Source organism: Scyliorhinus canicula, chromosome 6 (genome assembly GCF_902713615.1).
Source record: "Scyliorhinus canicula chromosome 6, sScyCan1.1, whole genome shotgun sequence".
NCBI classification, from domain to species: Eukaryota; Metazoa; Chordata; class Chondrichthyes; order Carcharhiniformes; family Scyliorhinidae; genus Scyliorhinus; species Scyliorhinus canicula.
Genome location: NC_052151.1, coordinates 65808055 through 65830446, shown reverse-complemented (window position 1 = coordinate 65830446; position 22392 = coordinate 65808055). Strand labels below are relative to the sequence as shown.

The 22392-nt window shown below is 46.8% G+C and overlaps 1 protein-coding gene across 8 annotated transcripts in view; it reads left to right on the top strand.

Annotated features, from left to right (window-relative positions):
* ahi1 (Abelson helper integration site 1) overlaps positions 1-22392 on the top strand; it is a 375133-nt gene that overhangs the window by 216352 nt on the left and 136389 nt on the right. For 6 of the 8 annotated variants that reach the window (XM_038799412.1, XM_038799411.1, XM_038799414.1 and 3 more), the window contains 3 exons: positions 2387-2438; positions 3771-3847; positions 20005-20082. In XM_038799412.1, coding sequence (XP_038655340.1) covers positions 2387-2438; positions 3771-3847; positions 20005-20082 — 207 coding nt within the window. Of the gene's footprint in view, positions 1-2386; positions 2439-3770; positions 3848-5076; positions 5311-20004; positions 20083-22392 lie in introns of all 8 variants that reach the window. The other 2 variants (XR_005460937.1, XM_038799416.1) reach the window with 2 other exon arrangements.

Here is a 22392-nt window from a genome sequence, read left to right as displayed (position 1 = left end):
CGCTAACCCGCAATACGCGTATGTGGAGTACCCTGATGGCCGACAGGACACGGTCTCCCTACGGAACCTAGCGCCTGCCGGATCCCTGCCATCGCCCCCGGCACCAGCCCTACCCACCCCCCTCCAACTGCAACTGCTCCCCGCAGGCACTCCCCTCCCTGGTGCGCCAACCCCCTCATCCGAGACACCTGGAGGACTAGACCCCCCCCCCCCACAGCCCCCTCACCAGCTCCGTCTTGGGGTGTGGAAACCTCCACGAGGACCGGATCATCACTCCCGGTGTCATGGATGCCCGCATCTCCAACATCTCCGACAAAGCTCCGCAGGTCGCAGAGGATGTCCAAGGGCCCCGATCGGATGATCGAGTTGATATGAAATTTTAATGAACCTTTTTTTTTCACGACTCTGTAAATAATTTGCCGTGTGATTACACATCTCTGTATATAGTTACGGGCCAGTGGGCAGCTGCCGTTGGAGAGGTATAATCCCATATCACTAGTCATATGAACAAGAATCTTGTCGTCGTCGTCCCCCCCCCCCCCCGTCCCCCCCGTCTTCTCAACATGTTATTTCTGTACTCAAGCTGCTGGGCACACTTCTTAAAGCCTTCGATTCGGACGACTCCTTCGTTTCTGTGCTTATTCATCGCGCATCACAGGAGAACTGAGAAAACACATAGGTGCCTGAAAGAACTTTCAAAATGCTTTAGAATGATTTTCTTGTTTTTTGTTTGCCTCCTTATTATTTGTTTATTGGGGTTGTTACTACATTGGGAACTTTTTAACTTCATAACTGTTTATTCATATATTGGCTTTTCTGTTCAGGAATATTGTAGGCAATGAATTTTGCTTTTTCCATTCTTTCATTGCCGGGAAGTTGTTGTCAGGGCCCATATATTTTACGTTGTAGTCGGTCGTTTCTTGATATCATGTGGCGTTAAACCAAATTGGCTGAAGATTGACATCTGTGATCTGGGACATGAGAAGGTGCACTTCTAGCTGAAAATGCTTATCTTTTGCATTGATATGCTGGATTCCCCCATCATTGATAGTGATACACAACACAGTGGAACCAATGCCTAGTGTAAAGTTGGGACTTGCTTGCACACAGACTCCTACCTATGTTATCATGGACCGATGTACCAACAACAGGTAGATTGCTGAGAACAATCTACCAGTTATGGGAAGAAGGCAGGAGAATGGGGACGAGAAAAATATCAGCCATGATTGAATGGCGGAGCAGACTCAATGGACCGAGTGGCCTAATTCTGCTCCCATTTCTTATGCTCTTAACAAGGCTCAGTAGGTTTCTTTCCCTTTCATTGGTTGCTTCCCCAACCGCCAAAAGTCCAGTCAGATATGTTCTTCAGGACTTGATTAACTTAGTCAGTAGTGGTGCCAGCCAGCCACTGTTGGTGATGGACCTTAACATCTCCCACCAGAGTACATTCTGTGCCCTTGTCACTCTCGGTGCTTCCTCCAAGTGGAGTCAACATGGAGGAATACTGATTCATCAGTTGAGGGAGAGCGGTAGGTGGTAATCAGCAAGAGGTCTCTTTGCCTATATTTGACCTGATACCATGTCACTTCATGGGATGCAGAGTTAATGTTGAGGACACATGACTGTATATCATGGTGTCGCCACTGTTGGGCCTGTCCTACCGGTAGGACAGGACAAACCCGGTGATGGTGGTGTCTGGGACATTGCCTGCTAAGTATGACTGTCAGGTTGTTGCTTGACTAATCTGTGGGACAGCATCCAGTACTTAATAAGGAGCACTTTGTGGTTTCGAACAGGCTGGTTCTTGTTTTTTCCCATGCCTAAGTCAATGCCAGGTGCAGTTTGGGACAACCTAGTAGCTTGCTGGGCTATTTCAGAGGGCCTTTAAGAATGAACAACATTGCTGTGGGCCAGACCAGGTAAGTATGGCTGATTTCCTTCCCTCAAGGACATTAGTGAATCAGATGGGATTTAATGACAAATCAATTATAATTCGAGATTTTTTAAATTACTCAATTGAAATTGCTAATGGAATTTAAATTCCACCAGCTGCCCTGATGGGATTTGAACCCATGTATTAATCTGGGCCTCTGGATTACTGGTTCAGTTACTCTTCTATTACAGTTCCATCTCCCCAGAATGATTATGAATATATTCCAACCACTCAAGGAAGTAGGACACGCAATGTAATACATACTTTGCCAATTTAATGCATACTTTGACAGTTACATGATACGCAGAGGGCATAGATGCATAAGATAAGTTCTCCTTTTTAAAGTGTGGCAAGCTCACATTAAATGCAGCACTGTTAATGATAATAGATTGACATGATTATTTAATATCAAAATATTTCTCCGCATTGAAATCTGAATTTAATTTATTTTAGGACTCAGTACAGCAGGATACTTCAGAAATGGATCACTATTTTTCTCAGCCAGGTATGTAAATGTACAGATGTTGACTCACCTATTATTTGTTTCCAGAATTTTTAAATCATATTTTTTCAGCCTTTGCAGTTGTGTGTCTCCTCTCTCCTCCCCCCCGCCCCGCCCCCGTGATCTTTGGCTGCAGTAATTTTTAAACCCTTGCAAGTACCCTTGAGCAGGTTGTCAGATTCAGGTGAGATCAGTCTACTTTTGGCACAGATGTAACAACTTGTGCAACACTGGTGCTAGATGAGTGTGTTAAAAAGAGTGTGCTAACATCAGAATCACACTTCACTGTTCAATTAGAAAACACTATTCTTGAGAGGCATTTTATTAGGCCAATCAGAGGCCAGCTTTTTGGATATTATGAAGGTCCTGGAGACAGAAATGAAAGTAAGAAAACCGGCTATTTTAAAGGAATAGGCTATAGAAAATATAGAACCTGCAATTTTTAAAAGCTAAGATAAAAATAAAAGAGTGAGTGAATTACAAGAAGATAGCCTAACAATTAAAGGGAAGGTGATGACTAGAAATAGCAATTGAAATTTGTATTTAAAATAATTTTGTCTTTATGGACTGGTGGGCCGAATAGCCTGTTTTCATGTTACAACATCTATATCATCTTATTTAATTAGAGTAATAAAAGTGACAACTGAGTGGCTGCATTATTTCCAGTACTTGATCAAAATGTTGCAGTGTGAAAGATCGAAAGAATGTACAGCTGGGTCAAGAAATCTAGAGTTTATTTTTCTATGCAGGAATCTAAATTTAAGTTTACAAATTGCAAGAACAAATGACCAACAATAGCAAAATACTTCAGATGCTGGAGATGAGAAATGAAAACAAAGCGCTAGAAAGACTCAGCAGGTCTGACAGCATCTATGTCAGGAGCAGCATGGTAGCATAGTGGTTAGCACAATTGCTTTACAGCTCCAGGGTCCCAGGTTCGATTCCCAGCTTGGGTCACTGTCTGTGGAGTCTGCACGTTCTCCCCGTGTGTGCGTGGGTTTCCTCCGGGTCTCCGGTTTCCTCCCACAGTCCAAAGATGTGCAGGTTAGGTGGATTGGTCAAGCTAAATTGCCCTTGGTGTCCAAAATTGCCCTTAGAATTGGATGGGGTTACTGGGTTGTGGGGATGGGGTGGGGTGGGGGTGTGGGCTTGGGTACAGACTCGATGAGCCGAATGGCCTCCTTCTCTACTGTAAATCCTATGATTCTATGTAAAGAGAAACCGAGTTTTAATGTTTCGAGTCCCACTGACTCCTATTCAGAACAATGCTGTTGTGTTGTACTTCCTTACAACAGACTTCTTTAAACACATCTTTATCCATTTGTTCTTCAATAGGTATGGTTCCCATGATGTCATTGGGTATGAAATGGGATTCTACTTTTCATTCAATGGACAGTTACTACTTCAACAGTGTAAGTACTGATGATAAGTTTTGCACAGCTGTTAAACTATGGAACTTTCAGTAGTGAATGATGATTTCTATGCTGCACAACCGTCCATTAGAAGCTGTTTGAACAGACTGCAGTGTAAACGTATTTTGGGGGCTAAATTCCATAGCAATCAATAAAGAGTGACTAACCTGCACCCCATTGAATGCAATGCAGGCGGCACGGTAACTTCAAGCTGCTTGCTCATTTCAATTATTTCAGCATCCAGCCAGTTCTAACTGTTCATTCAGCTGCATATATCAGCAGGGGACGAGTATTGTGAGTGCTTAAATAGTTAACCTGCACCTCTTAAAAAGGAGGTGTATTGTGTTTGGAGCAGGTGCTAGCCATTGTGCAGGAAGTGAATCTGACCCAAGGAACAGTGAAGAATGGCAGGAGAGGAGAGGGAGCAGACTCCCAAGGTTTTCAGATGCTACACTGGAGACTGGTGCTGTGGGTGGAAAGCAGAGAGATGTCCTGTACTGGAAGAAAACCAGGAGGCCCGTTAAACATGTCAAAAGGCAATGGAGAAAATAGCAATGGAGATCAAAGCCAGGGGTTATTCCCAAGGTCCTGGATGCAGTGTCACAAGGTGCTCAGTGACCTTAAGCAAGAGATACAGCTCAATGAATATGTTTTCAAGTGCCATATCTTACCAATTGCAAGAATAGCCTCAGCCACTGCTCAATTTCCCACAGCCCCATCATTCACCTACCAACAATTTCTATCAATCAGAACCTGTATCTGAATTCATAACATTCACCGCACCCTCACCCACTTATCACTGCTGCAAGCCTCACACCCAGATCTCAACTTGCAAACATTGCTAGTTTTCAACCATGACAGCCACAACACACAAACAGATTTGTGGCACTCAATAACATGCTGTGTCTTGCAGGACAACTGAAGCCAGCAGGTTCCAGTGGTCCAATGGTGGGAAACAGGTGCACATGCTTATCTCAACCCCAGTGGAGGAGATGGTGCTGGCCATTGATGGGACAGACATTGCAGAAGCTACATCCAGCGATGGGATTGAAGCCATCAAAGATGATGGTCTTATATACAATCCTCCATTTAACATCCCGCCTGCCCTTCATCCCACACTCTTCTGATTTCCAAATTGCAGTTGTTTGAAGCATGCGCCTCTTACTCCCTTTTCCCCCCCTCCTGCACCACAACCTTAGACTTGTACCTTTCTCTTTCTGGAGATCCAGGAATTGCAACATGGCCAGACAATAGAGGAACAGCAAGAAATTGTTAATCAAAACATCACTCAGTTCCTCACACTCAGCCACTACCGCAGATACTGAACTGCATCGAGGGTGGCATAGAGGTTTGTTGGACACCGAGCGCAAGTGGCCTGCACACTGCACAGGGGGCAAGGATAGTGTCGTTGCCAACTTCCAAGAGAGTGAGGTTGCACACTGGGTGTGCTGCAGAGAACTCAGGTGAGTAGTTTGATGGGGAAGTCTACAGGAGAAAAACAGACCATTTGAATTTATATAGTGTGTTTCACAACCTCCAAACATCCCAAGGTGTTTTACAACTAGTGAAGTTCTTTGAAGTCTTGGAATGTAGAAACAGCAGCAACGAGGTTCCAATGTGGTAATGACCAAATAATCTGTTGTTATGATGTTGACAGAGGATAAATACTGGCTAGGATACTGGCAATAACTCCCCTGCTCTTCTTCAGAATATGCCATGGGATATTACATCAGAGTCTCAGCTTAAAGTCTAATTTAAAGACAGCACCTCTGTCAGTGCAGTATTCGCTCCATACTGCACTCGAGTATCAGTTTAGATTTTGTATTCAAATCTCTGGAGTGGGACTTGGAACCAAAACCTTCTGACTCCGAGAGCATACAACAAAATGTATAGTGCGTTGTGAAGCCTGCTGAAAAGCTTACAATCAATATCAAGGAATCGGAAGGTTTGTGGTAACAACTTGGTACAGTGCTTTGCACAGTGCTTCGACCCTGTTCTTTACAATGTAGAAGTGGTGGGCAGCCTATTCTCACACTTGTGGGCTCAACCATAGTGCAGCAGCTGTTGACTGATGTTGCAGCTTCCATTGCAGCACCGACCATTCACTTTGAGTGCTACAATGGAAACTTATACTGCCAGTCGTACAAGGACAAGCTTTTCAAGCTCAAACGGTTGCCATCGTGGCTGTGGATTACAGTAAGCAAAGGGACTTGCAGGTTGTCCAAGAATTAGTGCTTCAACAGATTATTAAAATTGTGGGGGTTCCATGGAACACAAATCTGTGTCCTTTTTCAGGCAGATATATTCTTCCTGCCTTCTCTGACACTTGCTATTACCTGCCAACCCAGACATCTGCCACCCATGCCAAGCCGGTGAAATCCGCATCTGAAACTGTTAAAGCCACGAGCCGCTTGAGATCATCCTCCAAAGTCATCTGCAGTCATAGATCATAGAATAGAATTTAGTGCAGAAGGAGGCCATTCGGCCCATCGAGTCTGCACCGGCTCCCAGTTACAATGCTTAGATAATTGTTAGTTGATGTAGTTCCAGTATGTTGTATTGATATTAATTGGTCGCACTGTGCTGACAATAATAATAATAATCTTTATTGTCACAAGTAGGCTTACATTAACAATGAAGTTACTGTGAAAAGCCCCTAGTCACCATATTTCAGCACCTGTTCGGGTACACAGAGGGAGAATTCAGAAGATCCAATTCACCTAACCGCACGGGCGCGATTCACCGCTCCCGCGCGGCATTGGGAATGCCGTCGTGAACTCGGCCGAGTTTCACGATGGCGTCGGAGGCCGCTCCTCGCACCCTATTCACCCACCCCCAAGGGGGCTAGGAGCGCCGTTGTGAGAACCTCGGCCGCCGGGCCTTGACGCTTTCTTCAAAGCAGCGTGCCGAGAATGGTGCGACGGCGGCACCTAAGTGACGTCAGCCGCGCATGCGCAGGTTGGCTGGCTCCCCCTCCGTCTTCCCCTCCGCTGCCCCGCAAGATGTGGCGGCTTGATCTTGCGGGGCGGCGGAGGGGAAAGAGTGCGTCCCTTGGAGACGTCGGCCCGACGATCGGTCGTCACCGATCGCGGACCAGTCCCCTCCCAAGCACGGCCGTGGTGCTCACTCTCCTCTCCGCCCCCCACAAGCCACAAACGAACCTTTGGCGCCATGGTCACGACGGCAGCGACCAGGTGTGGTTGCCGCCGGCGTGAACAGGTCGGGAACGTCAGGCCGGTTGGCTCATCTGGGCCGGAGAATCACTGCTCGCCGTGAAAAACGGTGAGCGGCGATTCTCCGAGCGGTGAGTGCCAGGGCGGCGTGTCGTGAGTCGCCCGGCCTTCCCGCGATGCTCCCACCCGGCGTGGCAAGCGGAGAATCGCGCCCCACATCTTTCGGGACTTGTGGGAGGAAACCGGATCACCCGAAGGAAACCCACACAGATACGGGGAGAAACATGCAGACTCCACACAGACAGCGACCCAAGCCGGGAATCTAATCTGGGATACTGGAGCTGTGAAGCAATAGTGCTACCCATTGTGCTACCATGCCGCCCATAAGCAATGCATTTACAGTTTCTATAGGTACCAGGTCATGTATTGACCATCGGGGAATCGTTTTCTCAAAGAAAAAATCACTCCGACATTTGTTCCCAGATACACAGCATCATGTCTAATGCTTTCTAGACAGTGTCATGGTGGTATTGTCGCTGGACTAGCAATCCAGAGATTGTTCTCGGGACCCAAGATCAAATTTCCCCATGACTGATGATGGTCAATAAAAGACTGGAATTAAAAATCTAATGATGACCATGAAACCCTAGTTGACTGTTTAAAAATTCATCTGGTTCACTAATGTCTGGAAATCTGCTGTCCTTACCTGTGACTCCAGACACACAGCAAATGTGATTGGCTTGTAAATGCCCACTGAAATGGCCGAGCAGTTTAAGGGCAAATTGGGATGGGCAGTAAATGCTGACCCAGCTAGTGACCACCCACATAATCTTTATTAGTGTCACATGTAGGCCTACATTAACACTGCAATGACGTTTCTGTGAAAATCACATGAATGAATTAAAAAAAAGTGCAAGGGAATAAAATAGTATGGTGATAGATAGACATAGAACATACAGTGCAGAAGGAGGCCATTTGGCCCATCGAGTCTGCACCAACCCACTTAAGCCCTCACTTCCACCCTACTCCCGTAACCCAATAACCCCTCCTAACCATTTTGGACACTAAAGGCAATTTAGCATGGCCAATCCACCTAACCTGCGCGTCTTTGTACTGTGGGAGGAAACTGGAGCACCTGGAGGAAACCCACGCAGACACAGGGAGAACGTGCAGACTCCTCACAGACAGTGACCCAGCGGGGAATCGAACCGGTGACCCTGGCGCTGTGAAGCCACAGTGCTAGCCACTTGTGCTACCGTGCTGCACATCATACCGGTGCCAAAGAAGAACCAGGCAGCCAACGTTGGCAGTGGCCTTGACATCTATCTTTATGAATTGATCTGAGAGGTTGGTCAACTCCATACTCCCAGAATGCCTTAATCCATTGCAATTTGTACACTGCTACAACCGCTCCACAGCAGACGCCAATTTCCTGGCTCTACACTCATTCCTGGAGCATCCCAACAACATGGAATCCTAAGACTTGGTTCCTCCTCTGCAACTGGATACTCGGCTTCCTGACCCATAGACCACAACTATTAAGGATAAACAGCACCTCCTCCACGATAGTCCTCAATACCGGGGCCCAGCAAGGCTGGGTACTCAGCCCTCTGCTGTACTTCCTATACACACATGACTGTGTGGCAAAATTTGGCTCAATTCCATCTCCACCAGTGGGCCAGATCTCAATCATAGATGAGTCACAGTACAGGAGGGAGATAGAGAACCTTGTGGTGTCATGTAACGGCAACAATCTCTCCCTCAATGTCAGCAAAACTAAGGAGCTAGTCATTGACTTCAGGAAGCGAAGTATCGTACATACTCCTGTCTGCAACAATAGTTCTGAGGTGGAGATGATTGACGCTTCAAATTCCAAAGGTGTGCACATCACCAACAATCTGTCCTGGTCCACCCACATCGACACTACGACCAAGAAAGCACAACAGTGCCCATACTTCCTCAGGAAAAGAAATTTGGCATGACCACATTAACTCTTACCAATTTTTACAGATGCACCATAGAAAGCATCCTATCTGGTTGCATCGCAGCCTGGTATGGCAACTGCTCGGCCCAGGACCGCACGAAACTACAGAGTCATGAATATAGCCCAGTCCATCACGCCAACCTGCCTCTCATCTATTGATTCTGTTTACATTTCCCGCTGACTTGGGAAAGCGGGCAGCATAATCAAAGGTCCCTCCCATCCGACTTATTCTCCCTTCTAATTTCTTCCATTGGGCAGGAGTAACAAAAGTCCGAGAACACGCACTAACAGGTTCAAAAACAGCTTAGTCCCCGCAAGACTCCTGAATGATCCTCTTATGGACTGAAATGATCTCTTCACACATCTCCTCTATTGAGTAGTGTTGCACTCCCTTTGCTTCATCCAATGTCTGTGTCTATGTATTTACATTGTGTATGTGCTGGTTTTTTTATGCATGGAACAATCTGGACAGTATGCAGTGCCTCAATACACGTGACAAAACATCAAAAATCATCAAAATCAATTCTGGTGCACACCACACACATAGAATATAGAACAGTACAGCACAGAACAGGCCCTTCGGCCCTCGATGTTGTGCCGAGCAATGATCACCCTACTCAAACCCACGTATCCACCCTATACCCATAACCCAACAACCCCCCCTTAACCTTATTTTTCAGGACACTACGGGCAATTTAGCATGGCCAATCCACCTAACCCGCACATCTTTGGACTGTGGGAGGAAACCGGAGCACCCGGAGGAAACCCACGCACACACGGGGAGGACGTGCAGACTCCGCACAGACAGTGACCCAGCCAGGAATCGAACCTGGGACCCTGGAGCTGTGAAGCAATAATGCTAACCACCATGCTACTATGCTGCCTTAAATGCTGAGGTACGTGCTGCGGACAAAGGAACGCCTGGGGGCCGGAGAGCGGCCAGACTCCAGGAACGAGCTGCCGTCCAAACGGGTCTCGGGCTTCTGGAAAGGGCGCTCCATTGATAATGGAGATGCAAACACAGAGCTGGGGACTACCTGAGGGGCTGTCAGCAACAGTGCAGCGCCTGCAGGTGTAGCTGGAACCACTTGCAGGGACAAGAGGTGGTGCCGACAATGCGTGCCACCCAGGCCAACACCGAACGGATGGTGTCTGTGGTGGGGCCTTGGGGCGAAGGATCGACCATGGGTCAGGATGTCCAAGGCCTACGGGTGGAGGCTGAGCCCCAAGACAGGGTGGCCTGATCGTAGGCAGCCATGTACCAGGCCACCTGGGCATTGCAGCCGGCACACCAAAGCTTGGTCTAATCACAACAGGTTATGGCTAAGGACATCGGCAGCATTGCCTGGGAGCTGGCTGACCTGAGCCAGTCACGGAGGGACGTGGCGCAGTCCCTGTGCTCCATGGCCTCGAGCATGGAGACCCATGTTGAGACGAAAGCGAGCCTCCAGACTGGCAGCACCAGGTGGCGGGGTAGCCCCAAGAGTTTGCTCCAATTGCATCCTGTCCGTCACCTGAACTGCATCTTCAGGTTGCCGAATCACCACTTGATCGCACCCCTGGTCCCGCATGGGCATCGTTGTAGCGGGTCTCCGCATCGGTTTGTGGCCTTCGGATAGGCATAATCAGCCACGACTGCAGCAGATAACCCCTATCGTCCAAGAGACAAACCTCACTTGGAGGATGCACCTCGAAGGTGTCAGAATCCGTCCAGTGTGCCATAATGAAGGGGTCACGCACACTGCCTGGGTGTCGGTCACACACCAGCGAATGGAACCCCTTTGGTTTGTGAAGACCAGCCTGTCATGAGCCGGTGCTCTTGGGGGATAGGTTTCACATCATTCTCCCCCTAGACCCGGGGCATCTTGGCGATGACGGCGAACTCTGCTGCCCGGGCTTCGTGGTGGGCTAGGTCCACATTGAATTTGATATATTGTGCCGAACAGGCATGTATATCAGCCATGATGGCATGGATGCACCTGTTCACCGAAGTCTCTGAGATTCTGCATAGGTCCCAACTAGGTAGCTGGAAGGACCCCATGGCGTAAAAGGTCATGGCGATCATCACCTTGACGGCCACTGGGAGCGGGTGTCCTCTCACCTACACCCGTGGTTTCAGGAGCGCCATGATCCGGGAGATATGTCGCACTGTCCCCCTGCTCAGCCGGCGTCTCTGACATCATGGTTGGACCGGCAGGTCCTTGAATGACGGGCGCTGCCGGTACACAGTGGAGCTCATACGGCACCTCCTTCCCACCTCCTCCTCGAATTGTTAGGTAGCCAGTTCTCTGTCCAAATCGGCTGCCTCCTGTTCTTCTGGGACAGGCTCAACTGCTACAGGTTCCTCCCCGAGCAGCTACTGCTCGTTCAGTCTCAGTACACCCCCCAGGGCTGCGGTGGCCAGGATGACGGCCACCATTTCTGGTTGGATTCCAAAGTCCATTGTCTGATATTTGAATTGGTGCCCTTATTTCAAAAATGTATGTGTGTGTGTGTTAAGGATTTATATGTATATGGTAATAAGATTAATATATGTGGGAATTAAATTCTTTAGGTGATGTATTTAGAATGGTTGGCTTAGAGTTTCAATGGTGTAATTGAAATATGATATTTTATTGGGTGTTCAACCTTGTTTTTGGATATCTTTTACGAAGAAATGTTTTTCTCATAATAGGCCTATATGAATTGCAGTCTATAAAAGTTTATGAAGTATAATTAACAGGATAATTTGAATGAGCAGACAAGAGTATTGCCCTCAGGCAATGAATGTCAACTGTAAGAAGACTAATAGTAGAACGCAGTGCTCTGCTAATAGGTAAAGAATGGCAGAAAATTTGACTTGCAAGTTTATGCAAATTAGTATTAGCTCTTGAAGGTCAAATGTTTGCAGTTGATCTGGTGAAGCACAGATGTGATCTTTTTTAGAAAGGTAGTAATCTTGTTTTTTTTTGTCAGATTTCAAACTTAATTGTTTCAGTATGGAAATTTTACATTTCTGGAAATCCATGCCATTTATATCATTTGCATTACATAAATATGAAATGCAAAACATTCTGTATAGAACTTGGCACCTATTTTTGAACGTTTGTTCCTTTTGCCTAATACAGACAATTTACATCTGTACTATTACACAACCCAGGACCTGTATTGAAAGTAGTTTTGTTAAATTGTGACTTATTTACTGACAGTGATATGGAACGCTGTGAAAAATACCCAAGTGTTGGTTGCCTTTAATACAGCCACCAAATTTTATGTGTGATCAGTTATGCAATTTTTTTTCTCTAGTGTAATGATTACTTCATTTTCTTTAATCTGTGCCAAGATAAACTTGCATAACATGAAACTCGAAGGTTTAGATGAGAATATTTAATGTAGTAACAACTGTAAGATGAAGAAAAGCCATATGATATTTTCATTTTAAGGCATCTTAATAGCTGCCCTGATCAGATGATTTTGTGCATACAACAAGAAAACTCACGTATGGGCCCAAAGCCACTACTTTTGGCCCTGAGAAGTGCCCAGTCGATCTCTGATTGTCCTTGAAGTGCAAGGTTGTTTTTGTGATTGGAAGGATGTATCCAGTGGGCGACTACAATGATTGGTGCTGGGTCCCTTGATGTTTGTAGTGTACATAAATGGTGTAGGCATGAATGTGGGAGGTATGATCTGGAAGTTTGCAGATAACATGAAAATTAGTGGTGTAAGTGGCGAGGAGGAAAGTCTTACATTACAGGACGATATAGATAGGCTGGTCAGGTGGGCAGAAGAGTGGCAAATGGAATTTAAGCCTGGAAAGTGTGAGGTGATGCATTTTGAGAGGAGTAACAGCGCAAGGGAATACTAATGCCTGATAGGATGCTAGGAAGTCTGAGGAACCTTGAGGTATATGTCCAAAGAACTGTGAAGGCAGCAAGACAGGTAGATAAGATGATTAAGAAGGCATATGGGATATTTGCCTTTATTAGCCGAGGCATAAAATATAAGAGTAGGGAAGTTATGATGCAATTGTATAAAGCACTGTTCGGTCACAGCCAGAGTACTCTGTGCAGTTTTGGTTGCCACACTATAGGAAGGATGTGATTGCACTAGACTGGGTGCAAAGGGGATTCGCCAGGATGTTTCCTGGGGTGGAATGTTTCAGCAATGAAGAGACGCTGGTTAGGCTGTCGTTTTCCTTGGAGAAGGCTGGAGTGGGACATGATTGAGGTGTGCAAGATTGTGAGGGACATAGAAAAGGTAGATAGGAAGAAATATTTCCTCTTAGTAGAGGGGTCCATAGCCAGCGGACATAGATTTAAGGTAAGGGCCAGGAGATTTAGAGGGTACATGAGGAAAAGTATTTCCACCCAGAGGGTGGCAGGAATCTGAAACTCACTGTCTGAAAGGGTGGTAGAGGTGAGAACCTTCAACACTCAAGAAGTATTTAGATGAGCACTTGAAATGCCATAGCATACATGGCTACGGACCAAGTGCTAGAAAATGGGATTAGAATGATAGGTGCTCCCATTTAGCAGATGGAGGGTATTCTCAATGTGGAGATAGGACTTTGTCTCTTCAAGGACTTGGCGGGTTACTTCTACCGAAACTGTTATGGACAGATGCATCTGCAGCAGGCAGGTTGGTGAGGATGAGATCAAGTATGTTATGTCCTTTATGACCCTAGGACCCGGCCAGCTAAGTCTGTGGAGGGACTACCAAGCCACTCTTGGTGATGGACATTGATGTCCATCAGAGCACATTCTGCACCCTTGCCACCCTCGATGCTTCCTCCAATTGCTGTTCAACATGGAGGGGTGTTGATTCATCAACTGATGGTGGCCAGTACATGGTAATGAGCAGGAGGTCTATGTTTAACTTGAAGCCATGAGACTTCATGGGGTCCAAAGTCAATGTTAACTCCCAGGGCAACTCACTCGCGACTATACCACTGTGCTCCCACCTCTGTTGGGTCTGTCCTGCCGGTGAGACAGGGCATAACACAGGAATGGTGATAGTGGTGTCTGAGACATTGTCTATAAGATATGATACTGTGAGTATGACTATGTCAGGCTGTAGCTTGACTGGTCTGTGAGACGGCTCTCCCAACTTTGGCACAAGCCCCCAGATGTTAATAAGGAGGACTTTTCAGGGTCGACAGGGCTGGGTTTGCCGTCGTTGTTTCGGGTGCCTGGTTCGATGCTGGGTGGTACGTCCGGTTCAATTCCTTTATTGTGTTTTTGTGGCGGTTGAATACAACTGAGTGGCTTGCTGAGCCATTTCAGAGTGCATTTAAGAGTCAACCACATTGCTGTGGGTCTGGAGTCACATGTAGGCCAGACCAGGTAGGGATGGCAGATTTCCTTCCCTAAAGGACATTATTGAACCAGATGGGTTTTTCTGACAATCGACAATGGTCATCATTAGACTTTTAATTCAGATATTTTATTACCTATCACACAAATGAGGATTGTGGTATATGAATTTCATGCCAATAATGATGCGAGGTATCTAGGCTGCATGTCCCTCCTGCTATTCACAATGGCAAAATATACACCATGCCCAAACAGCCATGGTCAAAAACCAAGTGTCTAACATTGGATGTCATTCTGCAATTGTACAACATTTGCTGAATAATCCTCAGTGTGCTAATAGTTACACTCACAGCCAATTTAAGATTGTCAGTCAGGTTCACAATGTGGCACATTTGTGTGTACTGGAAGTTGCATATATTAATACATAATTGGGGGCCTCACGGTAGCAGGGGGCCTCACGGTAGCATGGGGGGGCCTCACGGTAGCATGGTGGTTAGCATCAATGCTTCACAGCTCCAGGGTCCCAGGTTCGATTCCCGGCTGGGTCACTGTCTGTGTGGAGTCTGCACGTCCTCCCCGTGTGTGCGTGGGTTTCCTCCGGGTGCTCCGGTTTCCTCCCACAGTCCAAAGATGTGCGGGTTAGGTGGATTGGCCATGCTAAATTGCCCATAGTGTAAGGTTAATGGGGGGATTGTTGGGTTACGGGTATACGGGTTACGTGGGTTTAAGTAGGGTGATCATTGCTCGGCACAACATCGAGGGCCGAAGGGCCTGTTATGTGCTGTACTGTTCTATGTTCTATAAGACTCTACTCTTTGCGGACAGAAGAAACGTTCACTCTTTCCACCTGTTTCAGTGCCATTCTCTAATTCATTTCCCAGGGCTATGCTTTGACCAGTCAGGATCAAGCTTGTTGGTTTAACTTTCAAATAATTCAAGGGGGGCTGGCGTTGCCCAACCTCTCTGGGTACTATTGGGCGGCTAACGTCTCGATGGTACGTAAGTGGGTAATGGATGGGGAGGGGGCAGCATGGAAACAGATGGAGATGGCGTCCTGTGGAGGCACGAGCCTGAAGGCACTGGTAATGGCGCCGCTGCCGCTCCCTCCAACGAGGTACACTACGAGCCCGGTGGTGGCGGCTACCCTCAAAATTTGGGGGCAGTGAAGGCGACACAGGGGGTAAGTGGGGGGCTCGGTGGAGGCCCCGCTGCGGGGGAACTACCGGTTTGTCCCAGGGAACATGGATGGCGGGTTCCTGGGGTGGCACAGGGCGGGCATTAGGAAGTTGGGAGACCTGTTTATTGACGGGAGGTTCGCGAGCCTTGGTGAACTGGAGGAGAAGTTTGAGCTCCCCCCGGGGAATATGTTTAGTTACCTTCAGGTCAAGGCGTTTGCTAGGCGACAGGTGGAGGGGTTCCCTTTGCTGCCCCCGCGGGGGGTAAGGGATAGGGTGCGTTCGGGGGGGTGAGTTGGGGTTGGGAAGGTGTCTGACATCTACCAGGTAATGCAGGAGGTGGGGGAGGCGTCGGTAGAGGAGCTGAAGGCTGTGGGAGGTGGAGCTGGGGGAGCAGATTGAGGAGGGGACATGGGCGGATGCCCTGGAGAGGGTGAACTCCTCATCTTCATGTGCGAGGCTTAGTCTCATCCAGTTTAAGGTGCTGCACCGGTTCCACATGTCCGGATCCAGGATGAGTAGGTTCTTTGGGGGCGAAGGCAGGTGCGTCAGGTGTTCGGGGAGTCCAGCGAACCATGCCCATATGTTCTGGGCATGCCCGGCACTGGAGGAGTTCTGGAAGGGGGTGGCGAGGACAGTGTTGAGGGTGGTGGGATCCAGGGTCAAGCCAGGCTGGGGACTCGCGATATTTGGGGTTGGGGTGGAGCCGGGAGTGCAGGAGGTGAATGAGGCCGATGTATTGGCCTTTGCGTCCCTAGTAGCCCGGCGGAGGATCTTGCTGCAGTGGAAAGATGTGAGACCGCGTTGGGGGGGGGGGGGAACCAAGGGGGGGGCGAGGGGGGGAACGGGGGGGTGCGAGCGCCGGGGGGGGGGGGGGTTTAGGGGGATAGTGTTTAAGTTAATTTGCTTATTGTTAATTTATTTTGTTGTTTATTGGGTTTGGTGGGGGGGTTTGTTATATGCGTTGTTACGGGTGCAGGGGGGTGTTTATTATTATTATTGTTCTGTTGATATATATTTTTCAAAAAATTCCAATAAAAATTATTTTTTTTAAAACTTTCAAATAATTCTTGGCAGTTATGCGTCATTCACCATCAACTGGTGTATTCCCCATGGTACGCATCTACCAATCAGGTCCACTTACCTACCAATCAGAGTCCACTTACCTACCAATCAGAGTCCACTTACCAACCAATCAGAGTCCACTTACCAACCAAAGTAAGAAGTCTTGCAACACCAGGTTAAAGTCCAACAGGTTTGTTTCAAATCACTAGCTTTCGGAGCACTGCTCCTTCCTCAGGTGAATGAAGAGGTAGGTTCCAGAAACATATATATATATTATATATATATATATATATATATATATAGATAGACTAAGTCAAAGATGCAAGACGATACTTTTAATGCGTATAGACAAAGTCAAAGATGCAAGACAATACTTTGAATGCGTATAGTTAAATTCAAAGATGCGAGACGATACTTTGAATACCTACCTCTTCATTCACCTGAGGAAGGAGCAGTGCTCTGAAAGCTAGTGATTCGAAATAAACCTGTTGGACTTTAACCTGGTGTTGTAAGACTTCTTACTGTGCTCACCCCAGTCCACTTACCAACCAATTGGAGTCCACTTACTAACCAATCGGGGTCCACTTACCAACCAATCAGTCTACCTCATACGCTGCAGGAAAGGATGTCCCGAAGCGTGGTACATTGACGAGACCATGCAGACACTGCGACAACGAATGAACGGACATCGCGCGACAATCACCAGGCAGGAATGTTCCTTTCCAGTCGGGGAACACTTCAGCAGTCAAGGGCATTCAGTCTCTGATCTCCGGTAAGCGTTCTCCAAGGCGGCCTTCAGGACGTGCGACAACGCAGAATCGCCGAGCAGAAATGTATAGCCAAGTTCCGCAAACATGCATACAGCCTCAACCGGGACCTGGGATTCATGTTGCATTACATTCATCCCCCACCATCTGCATGGGCTTGCGAAATCCTACAACTGTCCTGGCTCGAGACAATTCACACCTCTTTAACCTGGGGTTACCCCTATCTCTGGATCTGTAAAGACTTCATTACCTGCAAATGCTCACATTCTAAGCATTGTCTGGCATCTTTGAATTTGTCTATATCTGTGTTTCTGGAACATACCTCTTCATTCACCTGAGGAAGGAGCAGTGCTCCAAAAGCTAGTGTTTGAAACAAACCTGTTGGACTTTAACCTGGTGTTGTAAGATTTATTGCTGTGCTCACCCCAGTCCAACGCCAGCATCTCCACATCATGTCAACCAATCGGAGTCCACTTACCAACCAACCAATCAGAGTCCACTTACCAACCAACCAATCAGAGTCCACTTACCAACCAACCAATCAGAGTCCACTTGCCAACCAACCAATCAGAGTCCACTTACCAACCAACCAATCAGAGTCCATTTACCAACCAATCGATCAGTGTCCACTTACCCACCAATCAGTGTCCACTTACCCACCAATCAGTGTCCACTTACCCACCAATCAGTGTCCACTTACCCACCAATCAGTGTCCACTTACCCACCAATCAGTGTCCACTTACCCACCAATCAGTGTCCACTTACCCACCAATCAGAGTCCACTTACCCACCAATCAGAGTCCACTTACCCACCAATCAGAGTCCACTTACCCACCAATCAGAGTCCACTTACCCACCAATCAGAGTCCACTTACCCACCAATCAGAGTCCACTTACCCACCAATCAGAGTCCACTTACCCACCAATCAGAGTCCACTTACCCACCAATCAGCATTCTCTTCTCATACAGTACAAATTGTTGTTTTCCTCTTATTCTTGCTGAGCGCAAGACAAAAAGCTTTGATATCTCTTTTTTCAGCAATACTCTTGCCAAATGATTAGAAGTAACTATATTAAAACCAGTATCAGAGAGTTTAATATTTTCCCTTTACTGGTAATGATTAGATGCCGATGATTAGATGCCAATTTATAATCATCTCAGTATCTTTCATGGCAGGAATGTAGTTTCTGAGATGAAGTCAGTCTTTAAGTTAAAGTGAAGGTTTCTCAGCAGGTTGTAAAATTTCTTATACTTGAATTTCTATGAGTGTGCTTCTCAGGTGAACTCAAAATTGGAGCAGGTTGGGAGGTATTTCTCTTGGAATTCCCCATTTGCAAGGTATGGCTTGATGGCTTGCAGCCAATTCAATGGCTTGTGGTCCTGTCTGCCATCTGATTTTTAAAGTTTGATTAGTAAGTTTGCGGACGACACAAAGGTTTGTGGAATTGCGGATAGTGATGAGGACTGTCAGAGGATACAGCAGGATGTGGATCATTTGGAGACTTGGGCGGAGAGATGGCAGATGGAGTTTAATCTGGACAAACGTGAGGTAATGCATTTTGGAAGGCCTAATATAGATAGGGAATATACAGTGAATGGTAGAACCCTCGAGTATTGACAGTCAGAGAGGTCTAGGTGTACAGGTCCACAGGTCACTGAAAGGGGCAACACAGGTGGAGACGGTAGTCAAGAAGGCATACGGCATGCTTGCCTTCATTGGCCGGGGCATTGAGTATAAAAATTAGCAAGTCATGTTGCAGCTGTATAGAACCTTAGTTAGGCCACACTTGGAGTATAGTGTTCAATTCTGGTCGCCACACTACCAGAAGGATGTGGAGGCTTTAGAGAGGGTGCAGAAGAGATTTACCAGGATGTTGCCTGGTATGGAGGGCATAAGCTATGAGGAGAGGTTGAATAAACTTGGTTTGTTCTCACTGGAACAACGGAGGTTGAGTGGCGACCTGCTGGAGGTCTACAAAATTAATGGGGGCATAGACAGAGTGGGTGGTCAGACTTTTTTTTCCCAGGGTGGAGGGGTCAATTACTAGGGGGCATAATTTTAAGGTGCGAGGGGCAAGGTTTAGAGGAGATGTACGAGGCAAGTTTTTTTTTTACACAGAGAGTAGTGGGTGCCTGGAACTCGCTAACGGAGGAGGTGGTTGAAGCAGGGACGATAGTGATGTTTAAGGGGCATCTTGACAAATACATGAATAGGATGGGAATAGAGGGATACAAACCCCGGAAGTGTAAAAGATTTTAGTTTAGATGGGCAACATGGTCGGCACACAGGCTTGGAGGGCCGAAGGGCCTGTTCCTGTGCTGTACTTTTCTTTGTTCTTTGTAAAGCAGACGGAAAACACGGTGGTCTAATTATGTGGCCTTTTACAAGTTCAAAGTCCTTTACCAAATATGGTGGTGGGCGGTTATATTGAACACACTTGGTGTGTTGTGAGTTTGAGACAGTCGGGGTCTTTGAATAATCCTTCAATTTGTTAATACGTTTTTGGATTAGTTTCAGGAAAAGGCATTGATTCAGCATTAGTCTGGAATGTTCCTCTTGTTTCCTCTTGATAAGGTTTCATTCTGCAAGCGTAATTAGATGACATTCGGGCAGCTATCTTTTGCAGCCATTTTGGTCAGGTTTAAAATTCAGAGTACACTGGGGCATGACACACATGTCTTTCTTTTATTACCTTTCAGAGATCTTGGGCTGGATTCTCCGCTGGCCGGATTCTCCATTGTGCCGGCAGCGCACCTACGCTGGAAGATTTCCCGACGGTATGGGACTACCCACAATGGGAAATCCCATTGGCCGGCTGGTGTGGCAGGATGGAGAATCCCGCCCTTTTGTCTTTTTGATATTGTTCAAAATTTCACTGTTAGATTCCTATTCAGGTTTTAAGTAATCCTTTCATAGTCATGCAATTAAAAATATATTTCTATTCCTCCTGTGGTCTTCCTCATAATGACTCAGCAGAGAAGTGTGGTCCAGGTCCTCGCACCACCCGCACCCCACTTGTGTTTATTGATCTCCAATTTCCCGTCTGAACCCTGCTTCTGCCATTGGTCACAACCTTCTGACTCCAGAAGTGGAGTGTGACCAAATGAGACATGGCTGACATGTTAAGGATTAAAGGAATAGTCTGTTGTTCCCTCTCGTCGCATTTATCCGTGGTCAGAATATGACACCGAGTGTGAAAGGTCTGGTTCAATCGAAGACCGTTCCTAGAGAAAAATATTGTGTTGGTGGCTGGTGTTTGTAGTAGCTTTCATCTTTCCTATATTTTTGTTGGACAAAATTTCTACTCATCCAGAGTAGGAAGTTTAACATGTAGTCTCACAATTTAGAGACGGTTGAGCAGCCCTTAATAATTGTCTTTAATTTTCTTAACTCGTCCCTGTTGTCTCCGCTTTATGCATCAAAATTTCCTGCTTTTCTTTCACTTTTGCGCTGTGCTATTATCGTAGTGTATCATCGTGTTCACTCAGCTTTCAACCTACAGTTCCAAGGAAGGCCCTGAACCATAATATTGGTTTGACGTTTCTTCACATATGCTGACTGACGTGCTGTGCCATACCAGCATTTTCTGTTTTAATTCAGCATTCTAGTTTTCAAAGACTTAATTTCCTTATTTTCCTGTCTTTTTCTCTGATGCATATTATTTACAGACCAATAGGTGAATTATTCATACACCATTCACTATTGTCCAGCTGGGTGGGACTGTATTTGCCTGCTTCTTGTCCTGTTCCCCCACCGTTACCTGTGGTGTCCCACAGTGATCTCTCCTTAGCAACCTCCTATTACTCACCTAAATGTTGCTCCCGAGCGGCATCACTAAATTAACATTGCAGGTTCCTCATGATGCAGCCGGCACCCAGCTCTGTTTCACCTGCTCTGTCTGATGTCATGGCTCCAGCATACGAGCGCATTGAGACAGGCTGCCTCCACTTCTGCTGGGGATGTCAGGGCTGTACCTGAGCATAACAGTAGTGTACGGTAAATCAAGAAATTGTGAATGCACAACGTGGCATGGGTATTCAACCATTGTATGTACTCTTGACTTTGGTAAATCTTGGAGATCCAGGTCCAGCAGAACGCAGTTTCTGTTGGATATGTGCTTGAACCTGCACTCGATCCCTCTAGCAATGTGTGTGTTCCCGTAGTGGCTCAGCGACAGGGGTTGCGAGGGGGGGGGGGCACTTCGACCTCACTCAAGCAGCCTGGGAGGGGTCCTCGGACACCCAAAAGGACAAGGAGAATCAGCCAGACAGCCTGGGGTCATTTACCCAAGAGTCTCCAAGGATGCCCTGCCATTCAAATCCCCTCCATTTATGACACCATGAACCCCAGCAAGTGAAGCCAAAGAAGGTTCAGCTGCCCTGGAGCAGATGATTCTTCGGAGGCCGGGGCTCTTCAGGCCTCTGGCCCTCAGAGGAACCCCGCCAAAATCCTCTCAGGACATAGCAGTTAGCAGGCTGCCTCCATTTCTGCTGGGGATGTCAGGACTGTACCTGAGCATAACGATAGTGTACAGTAAATCAAGAAATTGTGAATGCACAACAGTGGCATGGGTGTTCAACCATTGTATGTACTCTTGACTTTGGTAAATATATTTTACTATTATACCACACTAAGTTTCACAGATTGACTCACGGATGTGATGCTATGTCTGTTCCCCAATTATCTCCCATCTTGTCCTCGATTCCATGAGGTGTCACTCACTCTCATCTCAGTCAATTGCATTTAGTTGCACATAAGCAGCATGAACAAAGGCAGTTCCTATATGAACCAAGTACATGTAAGTCTTGCATCTGCAGCTCACATTATGGACCTCATGAGAATTGTTCATGGGAAGTTCAGTGATTATTCTCGTGATGCCACAGGTAAGTCTGTTTTGTGGATGTTGTAACTATGTATCGCAACCCACATTTAAGACTTTTCCTCCAAGTGCACTTTGCAATGGTCTTTGTTTTATCACTGAGAGATTTTGGTAAAAGTATTAGTCAAGCATCATAACGTCCCTGCACCATTATTTATCTCTGCTTTTTAAGGCTTAACATGACTCTTTTATTAGTTTCACAGTGGTT